This window comes from Phacochoerus africanus, chromosome 11 (assembly GCF_016906955.1).
Source record: "Phacochoerus africanus isolate WHEZ1 chromosome 11, ROS_Pafr_v1, whole genome shotgun sequence".
NCBI lineage: Eukaryota > Metazoa > Chordata > Mammalia > Artiodactyla > Suidae > Phacochoerus > Phacochoerus africanus.
The window spans coordinates 102,664,142-102,691,588 of record NC_062554.1 but is presented as its reverse complement, the minus strand read 5'-3'; the positions used below and the strand labels follow the sequence as shown (position 1 = coordinate 102,691,588).

The 27,447-nt window shown below is 40.5% G+C and overlaps 2 protein-coding genes across 5 annotated transcripts in view; one reads left to right on the top strand and one right to left on the bottom strand.

Moving 5' to 3' along the window:
- Positions 1-326: 326 nt before the first annotated feature.
- Positions 327-12,970, bottom strand: PSMC2 (proteasome 26S subunit, ATPase 2). The gene is made up of 12 exons (XM_047753915.1): positions 12,823-12,970; positions 11,051-11,088; positions 10,433-10,514; positions 9,177-9,276; positions 5,176-5,307; positions 4,685-4,757; positions 4,219-4,314; positions 3,405-3,569; positions 2,448-2,535; positions 861-1,063; positions 677-773; positions 327-588 (listed from the first exon to the last, which is right to left on the bottom strand). The coding sequence occupies exons 1-12, from the start codon at positions 12,890-12,892 to the stop codon at positions 431-433; spliced, it is 1,302 nt and encodes a 433-aa protein (XP_047609871.1). The 5' UTR covers positions 12,893-12,970; the 3' UTR covers positions 327-430.
- Positions 12,971-13,007: 37 nt separating this feature from the next.
- DNAJC2 (DnaJ heat shock protein family (Hsp40) member C2) overlaps positions 13,008-27,447 on the top strand; it is a 32,967-nt gene continuing 18,527 nt past the window's right edge. The window contains exons 1-3 of one of the 4 annotated variants that reach the window (XM_047753913.1): positions 13,008-13,164; positions 18,527-18,628; positions 23,182-23,257. In XM_047753913.1, coding sequence (XP_047609869.1) covers positions 18,596-18,628; positions 23,182-23,257 — 109 coding nt within the window. In that variant the 5' untranslated portion in view covers positions 13,008-13,164; positions 18,527-18,595. Of the gene's footprint in view, positions 13,165-16,069; positions 16,357-18,437; positions 18,629-23,181; positions 23,258-27,447 lie in introns of those variants that run through there. The other 3 variants (XM_047753911.1, XM_047753912.1, XM_047753910.1) reach the window with 3 other exon arrangements.

The window sequence follows — 27,447 nt, the reverse complement described above, 5'->3', positions numbered from 1 at the left end:
GTACCTGGATGGGCCACTGTGATGAGGGCTGAAGAGCACAATGAATAGGAGCATGGGCCATGGAGCTGACAGACTTGGACTTGAATCCCAGCTCTGCTACAAGGAAATGAGGTAGGGAAAGTCTGCATCTGTTAAATCCACCTCACTGGGCAGATGGGAAGATACAATGAGATAATACGTGTACAGCACCCAGCCAGCACATGCCTACAACATACATGGTCGAAGCAAGCACTTCACGATTTGGAACCTTTAAATGGTAGCGAGTCAAAACCAGCCCTGTATCACCCTTTACTGTTCTACAGAGGAAAGACATCTGAAAAAAAGCATACAATTTTGAAACCATTTATTTTGTGTGTGAAATGGTTATTAAGTCTTTCTGTCAGGTTAGGATTCCAATGAAAAGAAGTGTTCTCATGAACATCTCCAGGGCTCAGTTGTATGTCATGTAGCGAGGAGTAGCACTGAACTTGGCATAGGACTTAATAACCTTATTTACAGCTTCCAAGAAATCCTTCTCCGTAGCAATTTTTCGCCGTGCTCGGATGGCAAACATACCAGCTTCAGTGCAGACACTTCTGATCTCAGCACCTTTCAAATGAAAAGGAAAAAACAGACTTAATTATTAAGTAGCCCAAACAGAAAGACCAGCAACTAGAAGCAAGACCTTTCCACCTACCCGTGCTATTTGGACAGAGTCGTGCTAACAATTCAAATCTGATATCTCTTTCAACACTCATTGAACGGGCATGGATCTTAAAAATGTGAGTCCGACCCTAAAAATAAGGCAAGTGACAAATATTAAAATGGAAAACATCACAGGAAGAAAAAATTCCTTTTCTACAATGAAATGATGTCCCCACCTCTAGATCAGGTAAGCTAAACTCAATCTTCCTGTCCAGTCTCCCTGGCCTCATCAGCGCTGGGTCCAGAGTGTCAGGTCTGTTTGTGGCCATTAGCACTTTAATGTTGCCTCGAGGATCAAACCCGTCCAGCTGGTTGATCAATTCCAACATCGTTCTCTGCACTTCATTGTCACCCCCAGCACCATCATCAAAACGGGCCCCTGAGAAGAACAGAGGCTCTTCAGGTCCACTCAGAGCAGCGCTCAGCACAGTAAATCTCAGCTTGCCACAGGCCCTCCAGCCCAAGGGAACATCTCAGTTTTAAGCAACTCCTGTAAGAACAGCCTGCTCTGCACAAAACTAATGAGGTCTTTATTTAACATAGGTTCTGCTAAAGTATTCTTTTAAATCCTCTTTAGAGAATTTTGTTTTTTAAGTCACTCGAAAACACCTCTGTCGTCTAACACATCTCAACTAGGCAACAGAATACATGCAAATTGTAGCGCTATAATGGTGTTTGATTAGATGTAAGAAAATGCTACACTCATCTAAATTCCTCAAAACTGTCCTTAACAATATGGCAAATCCACAATACAGCAGAACTGTGACGGCTTATATCACACTGATTGGATATATTAGAATACTCTAGGTTAATGCTGATACTGTCCTTCATTTCAACCAAAACAACACCCCCCAAAAGGCCTCCAAATATACTTTTTCCATTTTTAAACTGTATAAATACATACTGTTGTATTAATGTATTTAGGTACATTATAAAATTTTTAAAAAATGGAAATTAAAAAATGAGATTAAAATTAAATATGAAGGGAAAACTGTAGTATTTTCTTCCTGCCCACTAATAATACTCTTTTACATACAGTCTGTTCTGGAAATAAGTTTCAGAGCAGCCTGACATAAGGCTTATTCCAATGATACTACAAAAATGACATCAGGGTCACAACACTGACAGACTGGGGTCAAATTACGGCCCTGGAATAGTAACTACAGAATTTCCAAAGCCTACAACACCCAACCAGTCTACAAGTAAGACTCCAGATAACCTAACCACGAACTCTGAACAGTGTTAAATAACAATTGTCTGGACACATGATGCTTATAAAGTTAGTACAGACTATTTCTAAACTCGTAACAACAGCCAAGGCCTATAGAACAGTATAGTTTTCAAAGTCTATCACATTTATTACTTCAGACCTCTCAAAAACCCATGAAATAAACAAGGCAGGAATTATTCCTTTTATAAGATGAACAAACCAGAGCTCAGAGTTAGTTAAAATAACTCGGCTAGATCACAGAGCTAAAACTACTTCGTCAAATCTATGGTGCCAATAATATAGTTATTTTATGTACACTTTATGATAAAGAACTTGAGAGATGCCAATGCTACACAGTACTTCTTTCTTCCTTTTTGGTGTAGCCCTACTGTTTATTAGATCTGTGACTCTCATGTGCCAAAGCTCATAAAAGAGTTGGAATCAAAAGTGTGTACAAGATTAACATAACGTGAGAACTCTACACATACTACTACAGAATTCTGATTCTCATGAAACCTGGTCCTGAAGTAGTTCTCTAAGATGCCATACTTACCTCCAATAGCATCGATTTCATCAAAGAAGATAAGGCAGGCTTTCTTGGTTCTGGCCATTTCAAAGAGCTCTCGAACCATTCGAGCCCCCTGATGAAAAAAATAATTTGTTAATTTAGAGCTGGTTTTAAAATCTTTTAAACTATAAGAAGTTATGCTTCCAACTTTTCTGTATTTCTAACAGTATCCTTGACCGTCATTACTAAAGCTTTTTCAAAGACTGAAGTTTGTTACCTATTCCATCAAATTAATCTTAGCAGCTTTGAAACAGTATTAGGTAATACCGTGATTCTCTACCTGTGAAACAGCCAACAACTTTAAGACCAGAAGAGGTCAAATTAACATAGTTAAATATTAATAAAGGCACCATTTCAGTCAGTAAAACTTAGGGAAATAAAAGCATCTAATCTATCACTTGGCATTTCTGATCACTGAATTTGATTTCTAAGTTTTGATCAGGGAATAAAACTGTATCTCAACTCTTGCAGGTCCTTTTCTAATTCTTGTTATGAGAATACTAGTTATTAACGCTTTAGATATAAAATATTCAGCTCTAGACTTACTCTGTAATGAAAAAAATCACATGTGTGTATATCCCCACGGGTACACATACAGACAGTCTCTGTTCTCTTTCTCAGTACAACATAAAGCGCTGTCCCTGAACTGCATACACTTTTGAATCCATTCTCTGGGGATTTCTGAGGTATTTATCTTACAAATCAAATCTGTAGAAAATGTCATTCTTCTGAGTTGGGAGCATACTGATTAAAAATATTAAGCAGTTATTTACTTCCAAATGAACACAAGGTAAGTCCAGTGGCTTCTGAACTGCTAATTACAGTCCATCAAAAACCTTTAGGTCTCACTCTTTCCATGTGGAACAGCCATTTTAATTTCATCTCTGCTTTAGAAAACTTTCACAGAGCTACATATTCTTTGACTATAATCAGTTTACTTACCTCACCAACATACTTCTGCACAAGTTCAGATCCAATAACTCGAATGAAGCAAGCATCGGTCCTGTTAGCAACTGCCCGAGCACAGAGTGTCTTGCCTGTACCAGGTGGACCAAAGAGCAGCACACCCTTGGGAGGCTCAATGCCAAGGTTAACGAACCTCTCTGGCTGTGATGGAGACACAATTTTTACACTTATCACATCATAAAAATACTACGTCTACTTCAATATATTTAACCAAAATTATTAAGTCCACAATCTATACACTTGACCTGAATAAGAATTTTACCATTCTAAGATCAAAACTATACATATATCAATACACAAGACTGAATGGCTTTTAAAGGTATTTCCACTATCCAGAGTTAACAAAACTTTCCCCCCTAATTTTAAAAAGTTACAATGTTTAAAGAACAAAAGTATTATCTCATATTTAATATCCTAGTTTTTTTTCCATTATCCCAAGTTCAATCTGATTCATTCATTTCTTTTTGATAACATTAAAACATGATTTCTTCCACAATAACCTATAATATACTAACATATTGCTAAGGTTACACCTCCCTCTCCTGTCCCTCTAAATAGCAGATCTTTCTTTTGCCGAACAGACTTGACTGCTCGATCCTTTTGCGTTCTCTCTCCTAGAACTTACCAAATCTCCACACCTCTACCCTCTACCCCCTCAAAAATTTTCACTTGGGAAAATACAATTTTAAAAGCTATCCAACATACAGGCATAATTTTAGTGTACAGTACACAAAAGGTTTTCACATCTTTATACAAAGAAATTGAAAAGGGAACAGACTCAGCCACTTACATGAAGTAGTGGGGTTTCCACTACTTCTCGAAGTTTCTCAATCTGTTCCTTACAGCCACCCACATCACTGTATGTAACATCAGGCTTTTCCTCCACCTGAGGGAGAGATGAAAACATACAACATAGAGCCACATGCTTTTGAATACTAATCCAAGTATTCTATCCAGTAGAACAGACCCAGTACCCTAAAAGAAAAATCAGACTTACAGCAAGTAAGAAGTTCAATAAAAATGGAATATAATGCCCAATGTCCTCGACACACTTGCTATATTATTTGTTATGACACTAAAGTGAGAGACAAACTAGTAAAGACTTTCTCATCTGAAGTTATTTTTAAAAATTTGGCAACTCTTTAATACATACACACATATTAATATTTTATTAGTTAAAAGTCTCAGTATTTTTTGAGACAGATGCAGTAATAGTCAAAGTCACACCACTTCTTTTCCCTCTCATAGTTTCTTACCTGCATCATGGTAACTGTGGGGTCAATCTTAGGAGGCAGTGGAATGTGAATCTGATACTTATTTCTGTCCACACTACAGAGGTAAAAAAAAGATCTTCACTAACACATTCAAAAAAATTTCAGAGTAAATTACAAAGTGTTCTGTATATATTCATTATATTAATGCAATCCTTATAACCATCCTAAAGTAAGTGCTTCCTTCACCAGTACCATGTTACCTTAAACAGACTGGGAAACTTAACTCTACAATTCTGGACTTGCTTTGATCATGACATGTGAAGCCATAAAAAGCCTAGTGGAGATGGGAGAAAGGAGGGGGGTGGGAGGTCAGGACTCGGATTCAGAAGAAAGGATGTTCAACTGTAGAATTCAATAGATTACCCCCCCTACACCATGGCACCCGGTTCATCCATGTGAAAGAAAAACAAGGATGTACAAGCGACATGGCATCTTTAATGAGAAATGAGTTTTACTGTGAAGAGAAATCTTACCCAACTCTCATCCCTTCTTCAATGTCAGTAGGTGCTACCTGATCACTGAGATCCACCACAAACTTGGCAAACTGCTTCACATTGATAATGTACTTTGGGTCCTCCGAATCAGCGTTGATTATCTTTGTACATCTAACACGGCAAAAGGCTTGATTAGAGTAAGGAACCCGAACCACGAGTAATGAATTCAAGTAACTAGATTCTCTCCTGGGCATGTGGTATACTAATGAGCAGGTGTAAACTAGAACTGCCGAAACTGGGCCACTGTTGAGGATCACTCTCTACAGCATATGCTTAACTCTATCCCAAGGGTCCACTCAACTTTAGCCAAGCCATAAAATGTTTAAAAGATACATTCCCCTGGAAAAGTAAACCCAAATATTTCATCACTAAGAAGTTCTCTGATCTCTTTTTTTGTCTTTCGGCTGCCCCCATGGCATGTAAAAATTCCTGGCCCAGGGATCAAACCTACACCACAGCAGTGACCCCAAACCACTGCAGTGACAGCACCAGATCTTTAACTCACTGTGCCATGAGAACCCGTCTAAGTTCTTGATTCTTATAACTATATGCCTTTATTACTGAAACTCTTCTATATCTTAAGTAATTCTTTTTAATTTCCTTCAAGACAGTCATCTTCTCTTACATCAAGTATAACTGTGTTTTCATTCTTCCCTGAGTTTATACTTCAAATCCATTTTCTGTTTGTTTTTGCTTTTTTTGGCTGCACCCAAGGCATGCAGAAGTTCACGGGTCAGGGATCAAATCTGTGCCTCGTACTGAATCTAGAGCTTTTATCAGCTTTTTGGTCTCCCATTAAAACAAAAACCCAAAGTAAGATTAACAACATCCAGCATTAAAGACAGACACCAAGCAAGCAAAGAGCAAAAAAGCATTTTATATGAAACAAAAACGTTCCAGTTAGCCTTAGCTTCCTTAGAGATGAGAACAAGTTACAACCGTGATATGAGAATTCAAATGAAACATATACATTGAAAGAAAGAAAAGTTCCTGGAAATTAAAAACAGCAGGGAAAAAATCAATACACGGAATCAAAGTTAAGGAAATCCCACAAAAAGCAAGGCAAAAAGACAAAACAAAGAAAACAGGAGAGAAAGATTAGCATATTAGAGGAACAATCCAGGAGGTCCAAAGCCCAGTAATGGAAGTCCAGAATAGAGGACCAAGAAAATGGAAAGAGGAGTTCCTATCATGGTGCAGCAGAAATGAATCCAACTAGGAACCATGAGGTTGCAGGTTCCATCCCTGGCCTCGCTCAGTGGGTTAAGGATCTGGTGTTGCCATGAGCTGTGGTGTAAATCGCAGATGCAGCTTGGATCTGGTGTTGAGGTGGCTGTGGCATAGGCCGGCAGCTGTAGCTCCAATTCAACCCCTGGCCTGGGAACCTCCATATGCCATGGGTGTGGCCAAAAAAGAAAAAAAAAGAAGATGGAAAGAAATGATTAACAAATTGTTTCAAGAAAATGTGCCACACTGAGAGCCCATGCACCACATGCACACACATGAGAGCCCGGCACCACAGATGAAAACAGACGATACCAAGACACAAAGGCATGAAATTTCAGAACCGTGAAAACAGAAAGAGACCCTACAACTTTCTGAAGAAAAACAGGTCACATATACAGGACTGGGAGTCAGGGAAGCAGAAAACAATGTAACAATGCCTTCAAAAGTTCAAAGGAGAAGAACTTTCTCTGAGCCAATACGCAACATTAAAACAGTACCTCTCACATGATCCTCTTTCAAGAAGCTACCAGGGAATATGGGTCACTGAGTGTGGCAGTAAACCAAAGAGAGAAACTCAGGGCACACAAGCAACAGGAGAGAGGCAACGGGCATACAGGGCAACGAGTCCAAAGTGAGGGGCAGGTCGGTAAGTGCTGGAAAAGGCTGTTCAGGAAGATGAGTCTGGAAGAGCACCTGCTGTAGCTGAAGCACCCAAGGTACACCGAGAAAGCCTGAGGGCCTGACACAGCTTAAGAGCAACTGAGACAGTAAGGAAAAGCAGGGGGTTGGGGGGGAGTTAGGGTTAATTACAGACAAGGAGAATCAGGCAAATGAAAAAACAAGACAATCAGGACAAGGAAAAGAAAAAGTGGTACAAGGAAGCAGTTTACTAACAGCTCTTTGTGAACAGCGTTTACTTAGCCATAATTCTGAAAACACTAATACTGATCTAATTAAAATTTTAAGGTGATTAATTACACTAGGAGGATGTTGGAAATAGGAAGGGCATGTCCTAGGGATGAAGGCAGAGGAAACAAAGCAAAACAAAATCCTCATCTTCCATGGTGGGAAACCACCAAGTACCACCTGAAACCAAAAATAATCAAGAAGCAATCCATAATATACAAAACTTGTCGTTATCCATTACAAACAGAAAGGTGGAAACTAAAATAAGCAGCTAAAAATTTTAAAAATAAGTGTCTCCAGGGAAAAAGGACTGGGAAAGACAACTGCTGTTATAGAACTATTTAACTCTTTAAAACTATCACAAAATAAAAAACAAATAAAAGACTAGAAAGACAGAAATATGGAAGGATAAGAGGAAGAAAAATAACCCTGCTGTATTAAAGAGGCAAAATTAAAACAAAATTTTCAATGATTAGAATAAATATGGAAGAAAATGTTTATAACCTTGGATTGGGAATAGGCCTTTCTAAGCAACATTAAAACCCAAAGGTATATGAAAATATTGATATATTTACCTCTTAAAAAACTAAAATGTTAGTACGACAAAAGGTACCAAGAAGTTAAAAGTGATAGACTGAGAAAAAAATATTTGTAGCATATTTAACAAAGATTAATGTGCACAATATATGAAGCACTCCTAAATAACAAGAAACAACCAATAGAACAAAACACGAACAGACCAAAAAAATACAAATGTTTAATAAGTATAAGATGTAGCTATCACACTAGTAACCAGCACAACACAAATTACAGTGATTGGGGTTATTTTTTTGCCCAAATGGCAGGAGTGTAAAAATCAATAATCACATATCTTGCACTTATCAGGCAAATATGTATTTCCCTTAAAATCTATTGGTAAGAGTGTGAACTGGCCAAACCACTTTTTCCCCACACATTTTCAAAACAGCAACATCTTTGTTCCCATAATTCCTCATCTAGGAAGTTATGCTATAGAAATACATGCACATACAAGGAGAATTATCTAACATGAGTGTTCAGTGCAGCACTATATATAATAACAGAAACTGCCAACAGCCCAACACCTACAGAATATGGTGTAATTTTTAAAAAACAAGAGAAACAATAAAGAGGTACATACATATCAAAGACAATGCAAGATTTCTAAGATAAGCAGTTATATCTAAAAAGAAAACAGGATATGTTTCTTTCCATGCACCTCTATACCTGAAGATACACAGGAGAATTAAGAGGACTGAACTACTTCCAGTAGTTCCATCTGAAGAAGGGACAATGGGCAGTGAGGTTTTCCTACTTTGCTCTGTATCTTCCTGTATCAGGTGAAACTTCATACAATTAATTCTCTTTTAGGGCCGAACCTGTGGCATATAGAAGTTCTCAGGTTAAAGGTCGAATCAGAGCTGCAGCTGCTGGCCTACATCACAGCCACAGCAATGCAGGATCCAAGCCATGTCTTCGACCTACACCAGAGCTCACGTCAACGCCAGATCCTTAACCCACTGAGCGAGGCCAGGGATTGAAGCCATATCCTCAGGGATACTAGTCAGGTTCTTAACCCGCTGGGCCACAACAGGAACTCCTCACCTGCTTTTTGAATAACTGTTTAAGGTATAGAATTTTAACCCCCGATACTTTTGTAGAAAGCTTTATTTACTTGGAATATAGAATAAAAATTCTTTATAAACAACTGCACCACACCTAAGATTTTAAAAAGTACCTGAAACAAAGATACTTCAATAAAATTAAATTTTAGAAAAAGTACCTGAAAGTACAGATAAAAATAAATTTCCACAGAGCACTATGCATACCTTGCCACCTGCAAAGGCTGTTCACTCTGGAGTGTTTGCTTATCGGCAGCCAAATCCCAGAGTGCTGGTGGGGCCAGGCCAGTGTCAGACTCTTTAATTCCTACATAAAGAAAGATTACAAAAGTCAATGAAATGAAAGCATCACTCTAAAGCAAGCTTTATCAACCTCAGCACTACTAACATTTTGGACTGAGTAATTTGTTGGTGGGGAAGAGTCCTGTGCATTTGTAGTACGGTTAGCAGCATCCCAGGCCTCCAGCCACTAGGTCACTAGCAGCACCTCCCTCTCAAGTTATGAGAATCAAGAACGTCCCCTGGAATTTCCGTCATAGGGCAGTGGAAACAAATCCAACAAGGAACCATGAGGTTGCGGGTTCGATCCCTGGCCTCACTCAGTGGGTTAAGGATCTGGTGTTGCTGTGAGCTGTGGTGTAGGTCACAGACGTGGCTTGAATCTGGCATTGCTGTGGCTGTCGCTGGCAGCTGCAGCTCCAATTAGACCCCTAGCCTGGGAACCTCCATATGCCACAGGTGCCGCCCTCAAAAGACAAAAGACAAAAAAAAAAAAAAAAAAGAATGTCTGTCTCCAGACACCAACAAATGTCCTGGGGGATGACCCCAGTTGAACACCACTGCCCTAAAGTAGTCACAAGCCAAAAAATGTAATGCCCTATTTGAATTTTTTTGTGCACGTCAAATACTATAAAACTTCACCACTTGAGTTCCCAAGAAGAAAAGTTTCCAACTATTAGGACATAGCCCACTTACTTCCAGCAATACTATGTGAGATGATATTTTTATGCACGAAGAAATTCTGCCTGGTTATTAAGAGTCTACTGAACTGAGCTTTCACCAACAGAATCATTACTTGCTTAAAGAATGATGATGTTTCTTAAATTCTTAACTGCTTAAGCATTAAATTTGCTTGTCAAAGGTAGTGAAAGAGATTATTAAATGAGATCCAATTTCTTTTTTTTTTTGGCCATGCCCACAGCACAGCTTGCAGAAGTTCCTGAGCCAGGGATCAAACCTGAGCCACCACTGCAGCCCAAGCCACAGGAGTGACAACACTGGATCCTTAACCCACTGCCCCACCAGGGAACTCCTGAGATCCAATTTCTGAACAGATAGGAAAGATAATAATTTTTTTTTAATCTGTGATTCATGAAAGAGTAATATCTGTATTTTAGTTCCTTTGATACAATTAAACCATTACACACAAAGAAAGGAAACAGGAAAAAAAAAAACTTATATACCAGTGAGCTCATTAATCTTCTTGAGAAGTTGTTGAATGTCATCTTCAACCTGTTTGATTTGCCTAGAGTAAGTGCTCTGACCCTAGGAGGTAAAAGTCAGTTTAATGAGAAATTTATTTAAGTGTAGATAAAAACTTTTAACATTTACACTTGCAATTGCTATTACTGTCCTAAATAAAGCTTGTGAAGTGGGGGGGGGTCTGTATATTATTTTCAGAACTATTCCTAAACCAGTATATTCCCCCAATGCACCCTTATACAAGATAACAAATGAAAATCATGCCTGAAATTATCTAAAATTCAGGCCCATTCCTATGTCATTTCAGATCAATTCATTTTCATACATTTTAAATATAGTAAATACTTGTGTAAAGTATTTCAAATATCTCTCAATATATGGTACCACATTTTAATTACAAATAGCATAACAAACGCTTAGACATATTGGATGTTTACTCTGATCTATCCTAAATAGAAAGAGTAGGTAGATAACTTTTTTCAGTGACGATGAGAATAAACTACTAGACAGTCTCTTCTAACTATTTTGGAAGAACAATACCAACAAGTCCTCACTTCAACATAAAACATCTATACTTTGTGGACAATGAAAGGACTTACATAAGTTTTCAGCAATGCAATATCCCCCTCATCCAGAGCTAAAAGGAGAAAAATAACACATGAAACTCAAAATAACGACAAACAGATCTAAGCTCTGAGCAATTCCTTTCTGTTCAATTCAAACTGCATTAGTTGAGAAAAACTGTGCAAACTTGCAACGATATAAATACAATCATCAGATAGTCCCTGGACTCAAGGAACTTTTTATCTAATTGGGTGAAGGCGGATTTTAAAAAAGTACACAACACAGCGTCAAAGTGACATGACACAACAAGGATAGGCAGCCCAAAGAACAGACTTTGAGAATCAAAATGATCTGAGCACCAGACCAGCAAGGTCATGCATATTTGGTAAGCAACCTTGGAAAAACTATTTAATTTATCTGAGCATCAGTCTTCTCATCTAAAACAGCTCATTTCACCCTCAGTGTTGCTATAAAGATCAAGTAAGATATGGATGAAGAAGTATGAAAATTCACTAATGTGAATTTTACACATTAGTCCTAACCGTAGAGAAGAGATAAATCTGTTAATTATAGAATGATAACTCACCCAGAGAAATACACAGATGAAATGTTAAATCTCTGTGTTTTTCACTAGGTGAATGAGTACCTCTCTCAGTGGGAAAGAGTAAGATGAAAGGAGAGAGGAAGTGCTCTCTCTGATGGGTGGGTGGAAACTAAGGAAGGGTGCTAGAAGAGGTTGAAAGTATTTAGGGAGGAAAGAGTGAGAGACAAGACAACCAAAAACCACCATAAAAACATTTAAAAACAGCCTATAAGGGACAAAAGAAAATGGCATAAAGATGATTCTATAAGAAGGGCTACTGTGAAGAAATCAAGTACAGAAGTGCTGCGGGTCAAGGGTCAAGTGCATAGTCTCTAAGGAGAGTAATCCAGGACTACCTGTAAAAATTACCACTTCATTTCTAAAATTTACCCTACAGCTTGTGTTTGTGCGTGTGGTCAAAGTTATATGAACAAGGTTACTCATTGCTCTATACTGGCCAATAGTTTGGAAGCAAACGAAATGTCCATCAGCGCTGCTGAACACCTAATAACTGGGAATACCATACAGACAACACGGACTCTAAATGATATGAACTTATCCCTAAAGCATACTAAGACGGTCTTAAAAGGCACAGGTAAATCATGTAACACTTATGTAGAAAAATATAAAAGGAATATATAGGCAAACTTGCTTGTATATACATAGCAAATATCTAGAAAAATAAAGCAAAATGGCAACATCAGTTGCCTTCGTGTGTAAGAGGTAGCTAGGGTCAAGAATGAGACACTTTTCAATCTGTCCTTTCCTGTCCTTAGGGTTTTGAACCATGTGAATTCATGTCAAAGAAATGTTTTTTAAAAAAGAAAACGATGTCTCAGGATCCTGGCAACACAGTGATAGCAGCAAACTGTCACCTGAGGGGGAGGTAAGACAGTAAAGAGGATCCAGCGGGGTTGACCAAGCGCCGCCAGGAGAACATTTCGAGGCCTGAAAGGCCAAGAGGGGTACATGACTTAAAGCCTGAGAGCTAAATATAAGAACTTCGACCAGCTGGAGATGAGTATGGAACTTAGAGCTGGAAGAGGGGAACGGAGAAAACAGGGAGGTCAACCTGGCCGCCGCCCCCAAACTAGATCACTAATCCCACAAAAGCGACAGAGCGCCAAGCCCGGAGCAGGAATCCAGCCCCCACACCCCACCCCTCACCCCGGGGACCAAGACTGGTCCCGCCCCGGCCCGGAGCTCCAGCCGGCGTCAACTGACCTCGGATGGGCTTATCGTCCTTCTCATCTTCTTTGGTTTTCCGCTGATCGGCACCGAGGTAGTCCGGCATTTTAGGAGCTCCAAGTGCCTCGGGACCCGTGTGATTACACAGCACCTTCCTCGTTTCCGGTGGTGCCCTCCCTCTCCCTTCCCCACCGGAAGTAAAGCTGGATCTGCGGGCCCTTTTACAGCCGCGCTCTGGACGTGCGCTGGCTTCAGATCGCAGTTAAGGACCGTACGTGGGATTTCCTGTTGGAAGGAAGCATCGGTCTAAGGTCTAACCTGGTCCCGCACCATGGGCAGTTCCCTGAGCAACAGATTTCAAGACCAACTCAGGCTCAGGTGCTGAGTTTAAATCCTGCTTTAATCATTTACTCTGTGCTCTTGGGTAATTTCTTGAATTTTGGTGTTAATTTCCCCGTGAACTCACAGCATTGTGGGTGCATAAAATAACAGTGTGAAGTACGTGGCATAATTAGTTACGCGATGAGTACGGGCTAGATTTACAAATAGAGTGAAGGTAAATAGGAGTTGTTCATTAATTTGATGTTAACAAGGGATGAGAAGGTAGGTGGTTTCAATTTTTGAGCCTGCTGCCATACAGTGATAACGATGGTCAGGGTAAAGTGCAAGTTTTGAAAGAAATTAATTTGGAAGATGAGGAATGGAAGAGAGCAGTTAGGAAACAATTGTAGAATTTAGAAATGAAAATAGTAATAATAATGAAAAGCCTGACCCTTCTGTACACAGTCCGTAGAGTAAAAATGCAACCCACAGGATGGGAGAAAATATTTATAACCCATATATCTGGCAATAGGTTAATATCCAGAGTACATAAATAAGTAAAACTCAATAACAAGAAAACAAACAATTGGCCTTTTTTCAACAAACAGTGTACTTGAATGGACATCTCTTCAAAGAAGTTATACAAGTGCTTAATAAGCACATGAAAAGATGCTCAACATCACTAGACCCTGGGGGGGTTGCAAATCAAAACCGTGAGATACCACTTCTTACCCATTAGTGGCGACTATTCAAAAAAAAAAAAAAAGTGTTGGTGAGGATGTGGAGAAAACGGAAACCTTGTGTACTGCTGGTGGGAATATAAAAAGGCGTAACCACTATGGAATACAGTATTGCAATACCTCAAAAAGTTAAAAATAGAATTATCAAATGAACCAGCACTTCTAGTTCTAAGTATATACACAAAATAATCGAAAGCAGGGTCTCAAAGAGGTATTTGTTCTTCCATGTTCATAGCAACATTATTCACAACAGTCAAAATGTGGAAGCAACCCAGGCAACAGATAAATGGAAAAATAAAATGTGCACACAATGGACTATTATTCCCAACCCTAAAAAGGAAAGAAATCCTGACATATACTATAATTGTGAAGACATGATCCTGAGTAAATAAGTCACAAAAAGATCACTGGTGTGTGATTTCACTTATATGAGGTACCTATAGTAGTCAAATTCACAGAAATTTAAAGTAGAATGATGGTTGCTAGAAGGGAGGTGGAAATGTTGAAGTGTTGCTTTATGGGTGTAAGAGTTTCAGTTTTGGAGGTCCCACTGTTGTGCAATGGGATTGGCAGTGTCCCTGGCGCTCTGGGATGCAGTCACTAGGATGCAGGTTTGAGCCTCTGCCTAGGACAGTGGGCTAAGGATCCAGCATTCCTGCAGCTGTGGTGTAGGTGGCAACTGAGGTTCTCATCTGATCCAGGAATTCCATATTGCCTGTGGTGGTCAAAAAAGGGGGGAAAGGAAGAAAAAAGTTTTAGTTTTGCAAGATGAAAAGAATTCTGGAGGTTGGTTGCACAACAAAGTGAATGTACTTAACACTGGTAAACCGCACAATTAAAATGGTTGAGATGAGGTGTTCCTGCTGTGGTGCAGTGGGTTAAGGATCCAACTGCACTAATTCCAGTTGCTGCGGAGGCACAGATTCAATTCCTGTCCTGGGAATTTCCATATGCTTCAGGTGCAGCCATTGGGAAAAAAATGGTTAAGGTGGAAATTTTGTTATGTGTATTTTACTGCAATTAAAAAAAAAAAAACCTTTATCGACCTTAGAGGTGATGGTGAGAATAGATGGCGTAGGTGTGAGGAAAAAATTACTGATACTAAGAAAGTGGGAAGTTCACTTGTGGTGCAGTGGGTTAAGGATCTGGCATTGCTGCACATTGCTGGCATTGCTGGCACAGGCTGCAACTGTGGCATGGGTCCATTCCCTGGCCTGGGAAATTTCCACATGCTGTAGGAGCAGCGAAAAGAAAAGAAAAAGTGGGTTACCTCGAGACTTAGGGATCAGGAAGAGGCTTAGGAGTAGACGAATAGCTTTGTTTTTTGAAATAATAGTTTCATCATACAATAGATAAACAGGCCAATTCTATGCATTTAAAGTGAAAATGTAATTCTTAGAGAATGATTTGCTAATTTCTGATTTTCTTTTCTGAAGAGTGGCATATTGGTCTTGTCTTTTTTTGCCCAGCCTATTCCAGGTACTGTGGAAGTCAGGATGGGGCGGAGATCTGTGAATTTTCATCCACTGGTTTCCTTTTCACCTCAGTCCTAGAAGGAATAATATAACAAAAGTATAATTGACACCCCATCCCCCCACCCCTACCCACAGCATGTGGAAGCTCCCCACTAGGTAAGCTGCTGCAGTGACAACGCTGGATCCTTAAACCACTGCACCACAGGAGCACTCCCTATAACTGATTTATTAAACAAATCTTAAACAATTAAGTTCCAGAGTTCTGTAATTGGGAATATCTTGAAAGAAAACTTCATGCTGCTAGAACATCATAAAATGATTTCTGCCTTGTATTAGAATCTAACACTAAGGAGGAGTTTCTTCCTAAAATGATATGAAGATTAAATGATTTAGCACAGGTAAATTAGTAATAGCAAACCGGCGTTCACTTCTATTATTATTTACGTAAACATAAATGCATTACAGGTGTATACATACAGAAATTCTCTATGAATGTATAGTTATTCTCAATGTTAGTTTGTACACATCTTTTCATTTTTTTATACAAGTCAGCTACTACAAAAATCACCTATTAGTTATAGACAAAGTAGTGGTAAATTAGAACACAGAGCTGCTTTAGAAAATCAAGTCCTAAGTGTTGCACGGGGAAAAGCAAGCTTTTTTACCAGGGAACTGATAAATCTAGGAACCTTTCATTCGTATAACTTGTGTTCTGCAGTCGGATCTGAGTTAGTAAAGGACCTAGGCTGCCGCACACGTTGGCGGCGGAGTAGGTGGGGGTTGAATTTGCCCACGCACCACGAAAGATTCATCCCGGAAGTAGTTAGTACTCGGCTCCATGCGCCGGTTCCTGGGCTTCGTAGAGCCAAGGCGCGAGGCTCGGACTGGGAGGTAGAGCTGGAAGGGACTCTAGGTGCCCTCTGCCTGGGACGCAAACCGCTGCGTCTGCGGGGCCGGCCCCGGCGCCATCATGCTGCTGCTGCCCAGCGCTGCGGACGGCCAGAGCACCGCCATCACCCACGCTCTGACCTCTGGTACGTGCCCACTCAACCCCGGCTCGGTCTAGCCTCAGCCCTCCCTGCCTCGGTCCTCTACCTCGACGACCCCGAAACCTCTCTCCCCTTCCCCCTGGCAACTAGCTCTCAGAGTATGGGGTCGTGACGAGTGCCTTTTGCTCCCTGCTGTAAAGAAATCCTTCCTTAGACTGGAAGGAAGGAGGGAGGGGGCGTCTTCCTTTTGCCCCCGCAGTTTCTTTCTTGTCTCGCGGCTGCTGACTCATGGATCTGGCGGAGCAGTTCGGGACCGAATCCTCCCCTAACCTAAAAAGGTTTATAAGCATCTCCTTGCCGGGGGCAAGAGACTGCCCGCAGCGACTCCCCACGTGCTAGAGCCCCTACGGAGCCTAGCTGCTGGTGCTGTATTAAACACCTCTCTTCCCTTCTACGTTTGCTCAAGCTTTGTTAAGTGTCCCAACTCAGACATTGCCCCTCGTATTCAAATGAAAAGACCATTTCATATGCTGGTCTTAAGACTTGTATAGACAGGCTTTTAAAGGCAAATCAATGAAGCGAAACTTCACCTATGTAAATTAGCTGTCTTCAGTTTTTAAAAAGCGAAACTTGTCTTCTCTAGGTTTTTAGATTAATAGCCTAAGACAATCATAGAATTGTAAACCTAAAGAGTTTCTGGTTTTCAATTGATTTCATTGATTACCATAGCCATGGATACTGATGCTTGTTGTATGTGATTTTGGACGTATTTCATGGCACATGTTCTCGTTTTCAGAAGTGTCTGTGTAATCTCACAAGTAGAGGGAAAGGCTTAAAGTGTAATGTTCTTAAAAGCCACACCTGCGCTACACAGGTAGTGCTTATTTAATCGTGTTTGAATCCTCTCCTGTGTTTGGTAGGAAAAAAAAATCCTAATTTCCCCACCTAATTAAAACATGGAAAGTCAGCTGTTTTTAGAAAATTGTGGCAATTTAGGTACAAGGAAAAACTTATTATCTGAGTTAATTCTAGACAGTAAAGCTTTTTGCTTTCATTTGAATTATGAAATTAAAATTAATGGAGTTCCCTCGTGGCGCAGCGGAAATGAATCCAACTAGGAATCATGAGGTTACGGGTTCAACCCCTGCCCTGGCTCAGTGGGTTAAGGATCCCGCGTTGCCGTGAGCTGTGGTGTAGGTCGCAGACGTGGCTCGGATCCCGTGTTGCTGTGACTGTGGTGTAGGCCAGCGGCTACAGCTCCGATTAGACCCCTAGCCTGGGGAACCTCCGTAAGCCGCGGGTGCGGCCCTGAAAAGACAAATTAAAAAAAAAAAAGACGACGACAATGTTCACTTTTTTCCTGACCCAAACGACCTGTTTTGAATTGTTAATGTACAGCCGTATAGTGCCTTACCCCCACTTCCCAGGAATAGAGGCTTACTTTAAGAGTTTGTGATTTTCCAAGTGCTTTTGTGGTCTGTTGTTCAGTCTTCCAAGGAACCAGTGAAGATAGGTATTGTTCCCATTTTACACTTGAAGGTGTCACTGACTCATTTCACGAAGCTGCTGATTGTCAGACCTGCTCTGAAATCCAGAGCTGTTCTACAGTAGCACAGCTTCGTTTGTAAATTCCCTTTTAGCTACTTGAAAATTGTTTTTCAGAAAAAAATAAATGTTCCATCTTAAAATATTTGAAAGAGATCTAAACTCAGGTTTTAATAATTAAGACATTTTGAGTTGTTTTTAGATTTTTTGATGAGTCTAGCTCTTTACAACAGTTTATAATTATTTACTGCTTAATTATAATTATTAATCTTAAAGGAAAGCATTTGCAACTCTTCCTGTTCCTCATCTTTGTCTCATATTCCCAGAAAAGTATTGATTTATTGTTGACATTGCTGAATGTCTTGTTTGTCAGATAACTGGAAGAGGTTGATTGACTTTCTGTAAATACTAGGAAATGGTTATTGCTAACCCTCATGTTAACTGTATTCCTGCAGTTACTTTCAGTTGATAGTTTTAAAATTAAAGTGTGGTGCTACCACTGTTTTGATTTTATTTATTGCCTTGGAACAGATTTATTCCATGCAATACATTGAAGCCTCTCTTAACGCTTTCAATCACAGCCTCAACATTCTGTCAAGTTGAACCTGTGGGAAGATGGTTTGAAGCTTTTGTTAAGAGGAGAAACAGAAATGCTTCTGCCTCTTTTCAGGAACTGGAGGATAAGAAAGAGTTATCAGAGGAATCAGAAGATGAAGAATTGCAGTTAGAAGAGTTCCCCATGCTGAAAACACTTGACCCCAAAGACTGGAAGGTATTTAATATCTGAACCTTGTTCACGCAGATGCTTTGTAAGATATAGGCAATTTCTCTATTTTCCATCATTAAATCATGTTTTAGGATGCTCCAACAAAATAATCATCAAGCACCTGTTTATTGTTAAGCCCTGGGTGGGATGGCACTAGCCTTAGGTTGCTGTCTTGGCTGGAGAAATCCAGAAAGGTTTCACAGAAAAGGTAATGTTTGAGTGGTCTTAAATGGGTGAATGGCAGTTGATGAAGCAGAGAAGGGAGAAAAGGTTTTCTGGGCAGAAAGATTAGATACGCAACAACACAAAGGAATAAAGCACACATGCTGCCTCTTTGGGATTATGAAGGGTAGAGTAGCACACTTGAGGGAGTGGTGATGAGAAATTAGCCTGACACAGAGTCTGGATGGAACTCTATAGTGTCCTTGTTATGCCACACGAAGGAAGAAGTTCTTGTTTTATTTTTGAGGCAGTAAGACACCTTTGAAAGTTTCTAAGCTACTTTTAGAAAAGTAATTCTCCTGGCAGTACAGAAACTTGCTTGAAAAGGGAGGGCAGGTGGAGAGGAAAGGAACAGTTTGCTGTTACGGGGCCAGAGCAGTAATCCAAGCCTGTGAATGAATGCTGGATGCTTGAACTAAATTTGTAGACTGGTTTTGAGGAAGAGGGGACAGAGTCCCTTTTTTTGCTAGATAGATGTGACAGGTCTTGGTGACCTTGGCTGCGCCACCCAGGCGTAGGGGATGTGTTTGGAAAATGTCTGATCATCCCAGCCTGAGTCACCTGCTAGACTGAGGTCACCAACACAGGGTGGCAGGAAGAGGAAGTTTGTGGGGAGCGCAGTGTTGTGTTAAGGTTTAATTCTGTCAGAATTGAGGTTCTGGTAACAGCAGTGAAATCTGTCTAGTGGATGGTTAGAAGTTGGTCTGTGTCTCTGAAAAGAGGTTAGAGCCAAAAACTTGTATAAGTCATTGACCCATAGATGGCTGTGGGAACTGAATGATGTCAGCCAAGAGAAGAATAGAGTCGATTAGGTATAACATTTAACTAGGCATGACCGTTATACTTAAGCATTTGTGCCATGGAATTAGGGTGCCTGAATTCAAAGCTGGTTTTGCCCAGTTAATGTGCTGGGACCTTGAGAAAGTTACTAGATCTCTCTGTACCTCATTTCCTTTACTGGTACAGTGAGATTGCTAACAGCTCAAAGGATTATAGTGAGGATTAATGAAATTATACATACAAAGCCTTTCACTTAGTGCTTGGGCACATGGCAAATGGTAAACAAAGAGTAGATAATAAGAATTCCTATCTCATAGGTGTTGTGAGGGTTAAAAGAGGAATGGTGTGCATGTAAAACACCTAGAAGAATAAATAAGTGCTCAGAGAGTGTTAGCCGATTCTCCTCCTATTAGCAGTTTTAAAAGAAAAGAATTAAGCATTAAGGAGCATGGTTATCTAGGGGGTGGGCAGAGGAGGAAAAACAGCAAGGGATACTAACAGGGGTCAAAGAAGTGGAGAGAAAACAAAGAAAAACACACGTGTTAGTTCAGCGAAGGTTTATTGAACATCAGGTACTATACTCTTCCAGAAGCTAAGGGAGGAGGAGGAAGTCTCAAGAATGGAAAAACAGTCACCAGTGTCAATGCTTTGGAGAGAGGTCAGTCACGTAACGTAAATAATGATAAAAAGCCGCTGGGTTTGGCAAATGAAGTGTAGGGACCACCTTGAAAGCAGATCTAGTACAGCGGTTGGGATGGCAAGAGATTGCAGTGGGGAGGTAGCGATCTTAGTATAAAATACTCTTTCAAAGCTAGGTCGTAGAGAAAATGAGAGAAAATAGTAACTTGAGGGAAAGGCACGGTCGGGAATGTTGAGACTACAGGAGAGAAAAGCAAAGAAGAGTGGAGAAGGTTTTTGGCATAGACAGGAGCAGATGTCATTGGAGCAAGGCTCCAGGGTTCATACATTCATTCATTTAACTTTAATTCAACAAATGTGGATCAGACACCTGCAAAGGGTGTGTCAGACACTGAGTGTTGCTGAACAAGACCGTACGGTGCTCCCACAGAGCATATGCCAGTGAGGAGACAGGAAACAACCAGGAACACGGCACTAAGTGGAAGGCAAAGAAGTAGGGTGATGGGTCAAGTTGAGTGGATGCTTCAGGTGGAGTAGACAGGGGAACCTGTGCAGTTGACATTTTAGATGAACCTGAATGATATGCAGGTATCAGGGGCAATGATGTTCCAGACAGAGTCGATGCAGGGGCAGAAGTTTAGAATGTGCCAGGAACTGACAGAAGGCAAGTGGCTGGAACACAGTGAATGGGGGAGGGGGGAGGAAGAGAAGTCAGTGGAAGCCGCTAGAGAGTTTGAAGCACTGACAATATTTCAGTACTTTGGGGGAACCAAAAAAAGAAGCAGAGAAGGGGAGGGAAGGTTGTCCCCTTTTAAATAAGGTGATGACATTTAAGCCGAGACTGAAGGATGAGCGATGGCAGCCACGTGAAGAGTGGGGGAAGAATGTGCCTGGCTGAGGCAGCATGAGGACCCGGGAGCAACAGCTCTGCATCTTCCCTGAGCTGAAAAGCTGTCTGGTATTTGGAAAGAGGGGAAGAAGGTGGAGGGTGACAGGCCAGGAAGTTTGAGAGACAGGGGTGCTCTGCATCTGGAGCTCAGAGGTCCAAGCTAGAGTGAGCTGGGGAGTCGTGAGCATTTACAGGACACAACCATCTTCCAGTCCTGGCATTGCATCACATCACCTTGGACCAAAGTATTAGAGAGAGGCAGAGAGAAACCCCAGGACTGAGCTTTGTAAAGGGCATTGAGAAGCTGGTCACATGGCTGGAAAAAGCTACTGGAAGGTGGGAGGAGAACAGTGGGTTCAGTGAAACTAAAGGAAAATAATGTTTCCCAAAAAAGGAGTCAGCTGTGCTGCCACTGGGCGTTGAAGCCAAGCGAAGGCAGCTGGATGATCTTGGATTTGGCTGCTGGAAGTTGTTCCTAAAGCGATCAGTTTCATAGCACCTGGGGTGGGAATCGGCAGAGCAGAACCACTTTGGTGTGTTTCAAAAAATGAATGCTAGAGGGGGTAAAAAAATATGTGGACAGTTTTTTCAAGAAGTTTAAGTTTGATGAGCAGCAAAGAAATGGAAAAGGGGTCATGAAAGGGTCCTAAAGATAAAAGATAACAGCATCTTTTTATGCTGATGAAAATAATCCAGTTGAAATTTAGGAGACAACTGACAGATGCTGGCATTGCAGAGATAAGAGAGCAGATGGCATTCAGAACCAAGAGAGGGATGGAAAAATCTCAGTAGGACAGGCTTGGTCCGTGGTGAGGGGAAGGAAAAAGATGCATGGGTGCAGGTGAAGCGGCAGAAAGACGCCGGGATTTGAGTAGGATAATTTACATTTTTTTTATTAAGCTGGAGACAGGGCTGTTGATGAGAAGATAGAGAAGGGTCTGTGAGGTTTGAGGAAAGACTAGAGGGCAGAGGTATGTAATAATAATAATCTTAGGAAGTGGAAAAGCAAACCAGCTGGAACAATGTGGGATTGCCAGGGGCCCATCCATATGGAGTTTGCCATCCTGAATTTAAAAGAAAACCTAGCACCCCTATTTGACCGTTTTCTCCCATGTTTTAGACCCTCAACTCCCATTCCTCTCCACTCATTCTAAACATTACTAGATACACCCTGTTAGCTCCATAAACTTCACTCAGGTGCTACCTCAGTGTCTGCAAGGATGTCAGCCAAAGCAGAAATGAAAGCTGTGCTTCCTATCCAGAGAAGCCTCATCCCCAGTTTCTCAAAATTTCCATCCACTCTTCCTTCTTTGTCCCACACAGCTCCTGTCCTGTCAATGCCACCAGCCCAACCTGCTGGGGCTACTGTAATGCTCTTCTCAGTTTTGAAATATTCCTGGCTGTACCTTGATTTAAGGATGGCCATAGGATATTAATACATATTAAGAGAAAAAAAAGAGTTCTTTAGCCAAGTAAGTTTGAAAAATGCTGGATTTTACATATTTGTCTACTTTTTCTTTTTTTTAATTGCAGGAGTTCTCAGAGCCTTTGTTTTGGCTTCTAGTTATAGAAATTATCAAGAAGCCTATATACAATGGTCCACATTTCCCAAACATCCATGACCTCAGAACCCATTTTATAGGGAACATCTCACTACTATTATGAGAGTTTCACTTCAGGAAATAGCTGTTTTAGGGTACCAACACAAGGGATGGGATATATGGCTTCATTTCAAACCTGACTTCCTTTTGGACTTCCCATTGTGGCTCAGTAGTTAACAAATCCGACTAGGAACCATGAGGTTTTGGGTTCGATCCCTGGCCTTGCTCAGTGGGTTAAGGATCTGGCGTTGTCATGAGCTGTGGTGTAGGTTGCAGAGGTGGCTCGGATCTCCTGTTGCTATGACTGTGGTGTACATCAGCGGCTACAGCTCCGATTTGACCCCTAGCCTGGGAATCTCCATATGCTGTGAGAGCGGCCCTAGAAAAGGCAAAAAAACAAACTTGACTTTCTTTTATGTCTTTGTCAGAACCAAGATCATTATGCAGTACTTGGACTCGGCCATGTAAGATACAAAGCTACGCAGAGACAAATTAAAGCAGCTCGTAAGTAGTTATTTTGAAATAATCAAATATCTGGTATAGGAAATATCATTGTTTTGAAAAGATGTGTAAAATCATAGTCTGTAGCCATTACTCTAGATTTTGCATGTGTTATATTGATTCACAATGTCCATCCACAGTCTCCTTTACCTCCAAAACCAAAGTCAGTCTCCTTAATGGACTTTCTCATTAGGGACAAGAAATCAGGAGGGGGGTGGGTATGTTTGTGATAAGAGAAAGCATATTCTTCTGGGAGTTCCCCTTGTGGCTCAGCAAGTCATAGACCTGACTAGTATCCATGAGAATGTGGGTTCAATCAATGGCCTCAATCAGTGGGTTAAGAATCCGGCGTGGCTTAGGCTATGGTGTAGCACAGCAGCTGCAGCTCCAATTTGACCCCTAGCTTGGGAACTTCCATGTGCCTCAGCTTCAGCCCTTAAAAAAAAAAAAAAATTCACCTCCCTTTGGAAGTACGACTAGCTGTGCTTAGTGGAAGTTGCCTTGTTAGGTTTTTCCATGTTCTTTTGTTATCTTAAGTCACATCTTTGTTGATAGCACCCTGTCCTGCCCAAGAAAGAGTTACCTAATGCTTCATTGTTCTGTTCATTGACAAGTTGAAAATTGGGGCAAGGGGTAGGAACTGTTGACAATCTTCAAAGTCTTCATGGGCCTTATGAAATACCATCCCCTTAGGGCTCGAGGCTGTCCTGCCCTTTGCAATCCTGTGGATGTAATTCCCTACACAGCATTCACATCACCTGATGAGTAGAGTTTGATGACGGAGGCAAAGGTGATTAGTTTTCTGTGTTTTATCTTTGACAGCGTTCTGCCCTCAACTCTAGAGAATGGATGTTGAGGTCAGAGGAGGTAAGATTGTGGCCACATGGAAAGAGGAGTAGGGAATCAGGGCCAGTCAAAAAGAAAGTTTTGTACTTGGAGAAAGATGACTGAATAAACGAGACCTACCTCATGTTGAAAAATACCAATTGAGCTTAAGTATAGCAGATAGACTCAAAATTTTCTCATTAATGCTTGTATTCAGGGACATCACAGAAAATATTTGTTAACATGGTGATGGGATTGTGAGATTATTTTAGAGTTATTACTGGATCTCTTAAAAAGCTGGCATGATTTTAGACTAAGTATATGTAATACATATGAATAGTCATTGCAATGTACATAAATACCAGGAAAATTCATTTGCCCTGGAAAACTATTTACAAAGTCTTACTATATGAAAGAAAAGCATGCAAATACCAAGTATATCTTGACACATACAAATTTGTGAAAGAATCACAAATGATTTAGAGCTATGAAAATAATTGGTGTTGGGAGTTCCTTTGTGACTCAGTGGTTAACGAAACCGACTAGGTTCCTTGAGGACTCGGGCTCAATTCCTGGCCTTGCTCAGTGGGTTTAGGATCCAGCGTTCCTGTGAGCTGTGGTGTAGGTTGCAGACACGGCTTGGATCCCTAGTTGCTGTAGCCGTGGTATAGTTTGGTGGCTACGGCTCTAATTGAACCCCTGGCCTGGGAACCTCCATGTTCTATGAGTGCAATACTAAAATAGCAAAAAAAAAAAAAAAAAAAAAAAGCTGGTGTTTTAAGGTAAAGGAACTATTTCTTTCTCTAAAGATAAAAAACAGTATAAAATTATAAAATATCCATTTGTTTCTTTAAGCCCATTTATTTTATGGGGATAATAGAAATTAATTTTTGATTATTCTGTTGCCAGAAGTTTTGCAACCCCAGTATACAGGTTATTAGCATTAAATGGAATTGTGATTCACTCACCTGTTGAATATTCTTAGTATTTATTCTGAAGGAGACTGTCGTTCTCTTTTCTCTGTCACTGTAAAATTGCTACATACTGTTATCTGAAATCTAGTCTAGAAGTAAAAATGCAAAGTTATTGTTTTGAAAATCTGTAATTATTAGCACAAATCTAGTCATGTAAATCTATTGACAGTTAAAATCCTTCTAGTTCTTGCATCCTATTACAAACATACACAAGAAGGAGGTTGGGTTGTTTGGGTTTTTTTACATTTTATTTTATTAATTTTAATTAAAGTGTAGTTGATATACCGTATTATTATATAAGTTACAGGTGTACAATATAGGTGATTCACAGGGTTTTTTTGTTTGTTTTTTGGCTTTTCAGGGCTGTACCCACGGCATATGAAAGTTCCCAGGCTAGGGGTCGAATTAGAGCTACAGCTGCTGGCCTACGCCACAGCCACATGCAGGATCTAAGCCACATCTTCAACCTAAACCACAGCTGACGGCAACGCCAGATCCCCGACCCACTGAACACTGAGCAAGGCCGGGTATTGAACCCACATCCTCATGGATACTGGTCTGATTTGTTTCCACTGTACCACAGTGGTAACTCTGATTCACAATTATTTATCTTTTTTTTTTTTTTTTTTTGCTATTTAGGGCTGCGCACTTTGCATATGGAAGTTCCCAGGCTAGGGGTCCAGTTGGAGCTGTAGCCGCTGGCCTACACCACAGCCACAGCAACTTAGAATCCAAACTGCATTTGTAACCTACACCACAGCTCACAGAAACACCAGATCCTTAAGCGAGGCCAGGGGTCGAACCTGCATCCTCATGGATCCTAGTTAGGTTTGTTACTGCTGAGCCATGTGGGAACTTCTCAGTTTTGTTCTTGAAGAAAGATTGCCATACTGGTCAATGATGTGTGTAGGTTTGATATTCTTTGCATGGAAATAAAGTCTGTGGTGATTTGAGTTTTCTAAATTTAATAATTTTAGCTTAGAATACTTCTCATGTTTTAAACAAAAACTGTTTTATATTATGCCCCTTAAAAATTGGAAGTCATAGGGTTTCTTTTATGGCTCAAGGATCAGGTTAACGATCTGGTATTGTCACTGCAGCAGTTCGGGTTTGATCCCTGGCTCAGGAACATATGCATGCTGCAAGTACAGCCAAAAAAAAATTAGAATCATAGAAATTTTTTGTAATTATAATGGAAAAGAATCTGAAAAAATATATGTGTATATATAACTGAATCACTTTGCTATACACCTGAACCTAACACAATATGGTATATCAACAATACTTCAATTAAAAAACATAGAGACTTTTTATGATAATAGCAGTGTGCTTATACAATAAAAACCCATTTGTGAATGTACCCTCAAAACACCCCAAAAAATGTCTTTGGTGGGGAAAGAAGGAGAGAGAAGTCTTTGAAATTTCAATAAACTTAGGCATTAGCTGCTCCACAGTTACCCATATGTTACTTTTTCAAACCAAAACTGTTCTTTGGCCTCTTTTACCTTATTTTTAGTATTGGGTGAGATCTTTTGCCCATCCCCTAGCCCTACCTCTGGGACAGAGTGTAGGAGGGTCTCAGGACCCCCTACATGAATGTACCTGAATGACTAAAGATGATTAGGTGGAAAGTCAATGAAGAAAAAACAGTTTAGCATAAAAGGAGACTATCCCACAAAAACCAGATATCTCCTGTCTCAGACTTTATCATAAGGTTCAAAAGAAAACTCATTTCATGAGTCCATGTTGTCAGTGAAATATGGAGACTCTGTACTGGATGGTGGCCTAGGCTTTGTAGAGGGAGGCTAACAAAATGCCTAGAATGTCCTGGAAACTAAAAACAGAAGAGCAGCATTTAGAATTACAAAGGCTGACATACATTTAAAAAAGCATGGAAAAGCAGAGGACAGCCTTGAGGAATGTTCTCAAGATTCAGAAGGAAAGAATAAAGAGATGCCAGATCTCACAACGTGAGAATACTTGTAGGCATGTGACTTAGGCTTTTATCACTCTGCACACATTTTAGAGGAGAACAAGGTGATTTCAACTGAGCTTCGCAGAATCTACTTCTCCAGCAGGGGAGGAGGAGCGTCACCAAAAGACACTGTGGCTCCTCCATCCCTCCACCCCTCAGCCTGGGCCATGGGAGGAGCCTGTGCTGCATTCCTGCAGTGCCCTACAGTGATGGGGTCCATCATCACACCTCTGAACTGTCCAGGATGACATGATTATTTTTCCTGGCTACTTAGCTTCCAAGTCTGACTCTCAGATCCTGTAAAGCTGCCTAATAACCTTTAATAAATTCCTTTTCTGCTTAAACCAGCTAGAAAGTGAAAAAAGCTGCTCTTGAATGTTAGTGGAGAAACTGATAATACACTTGACTATAAGAAAAAT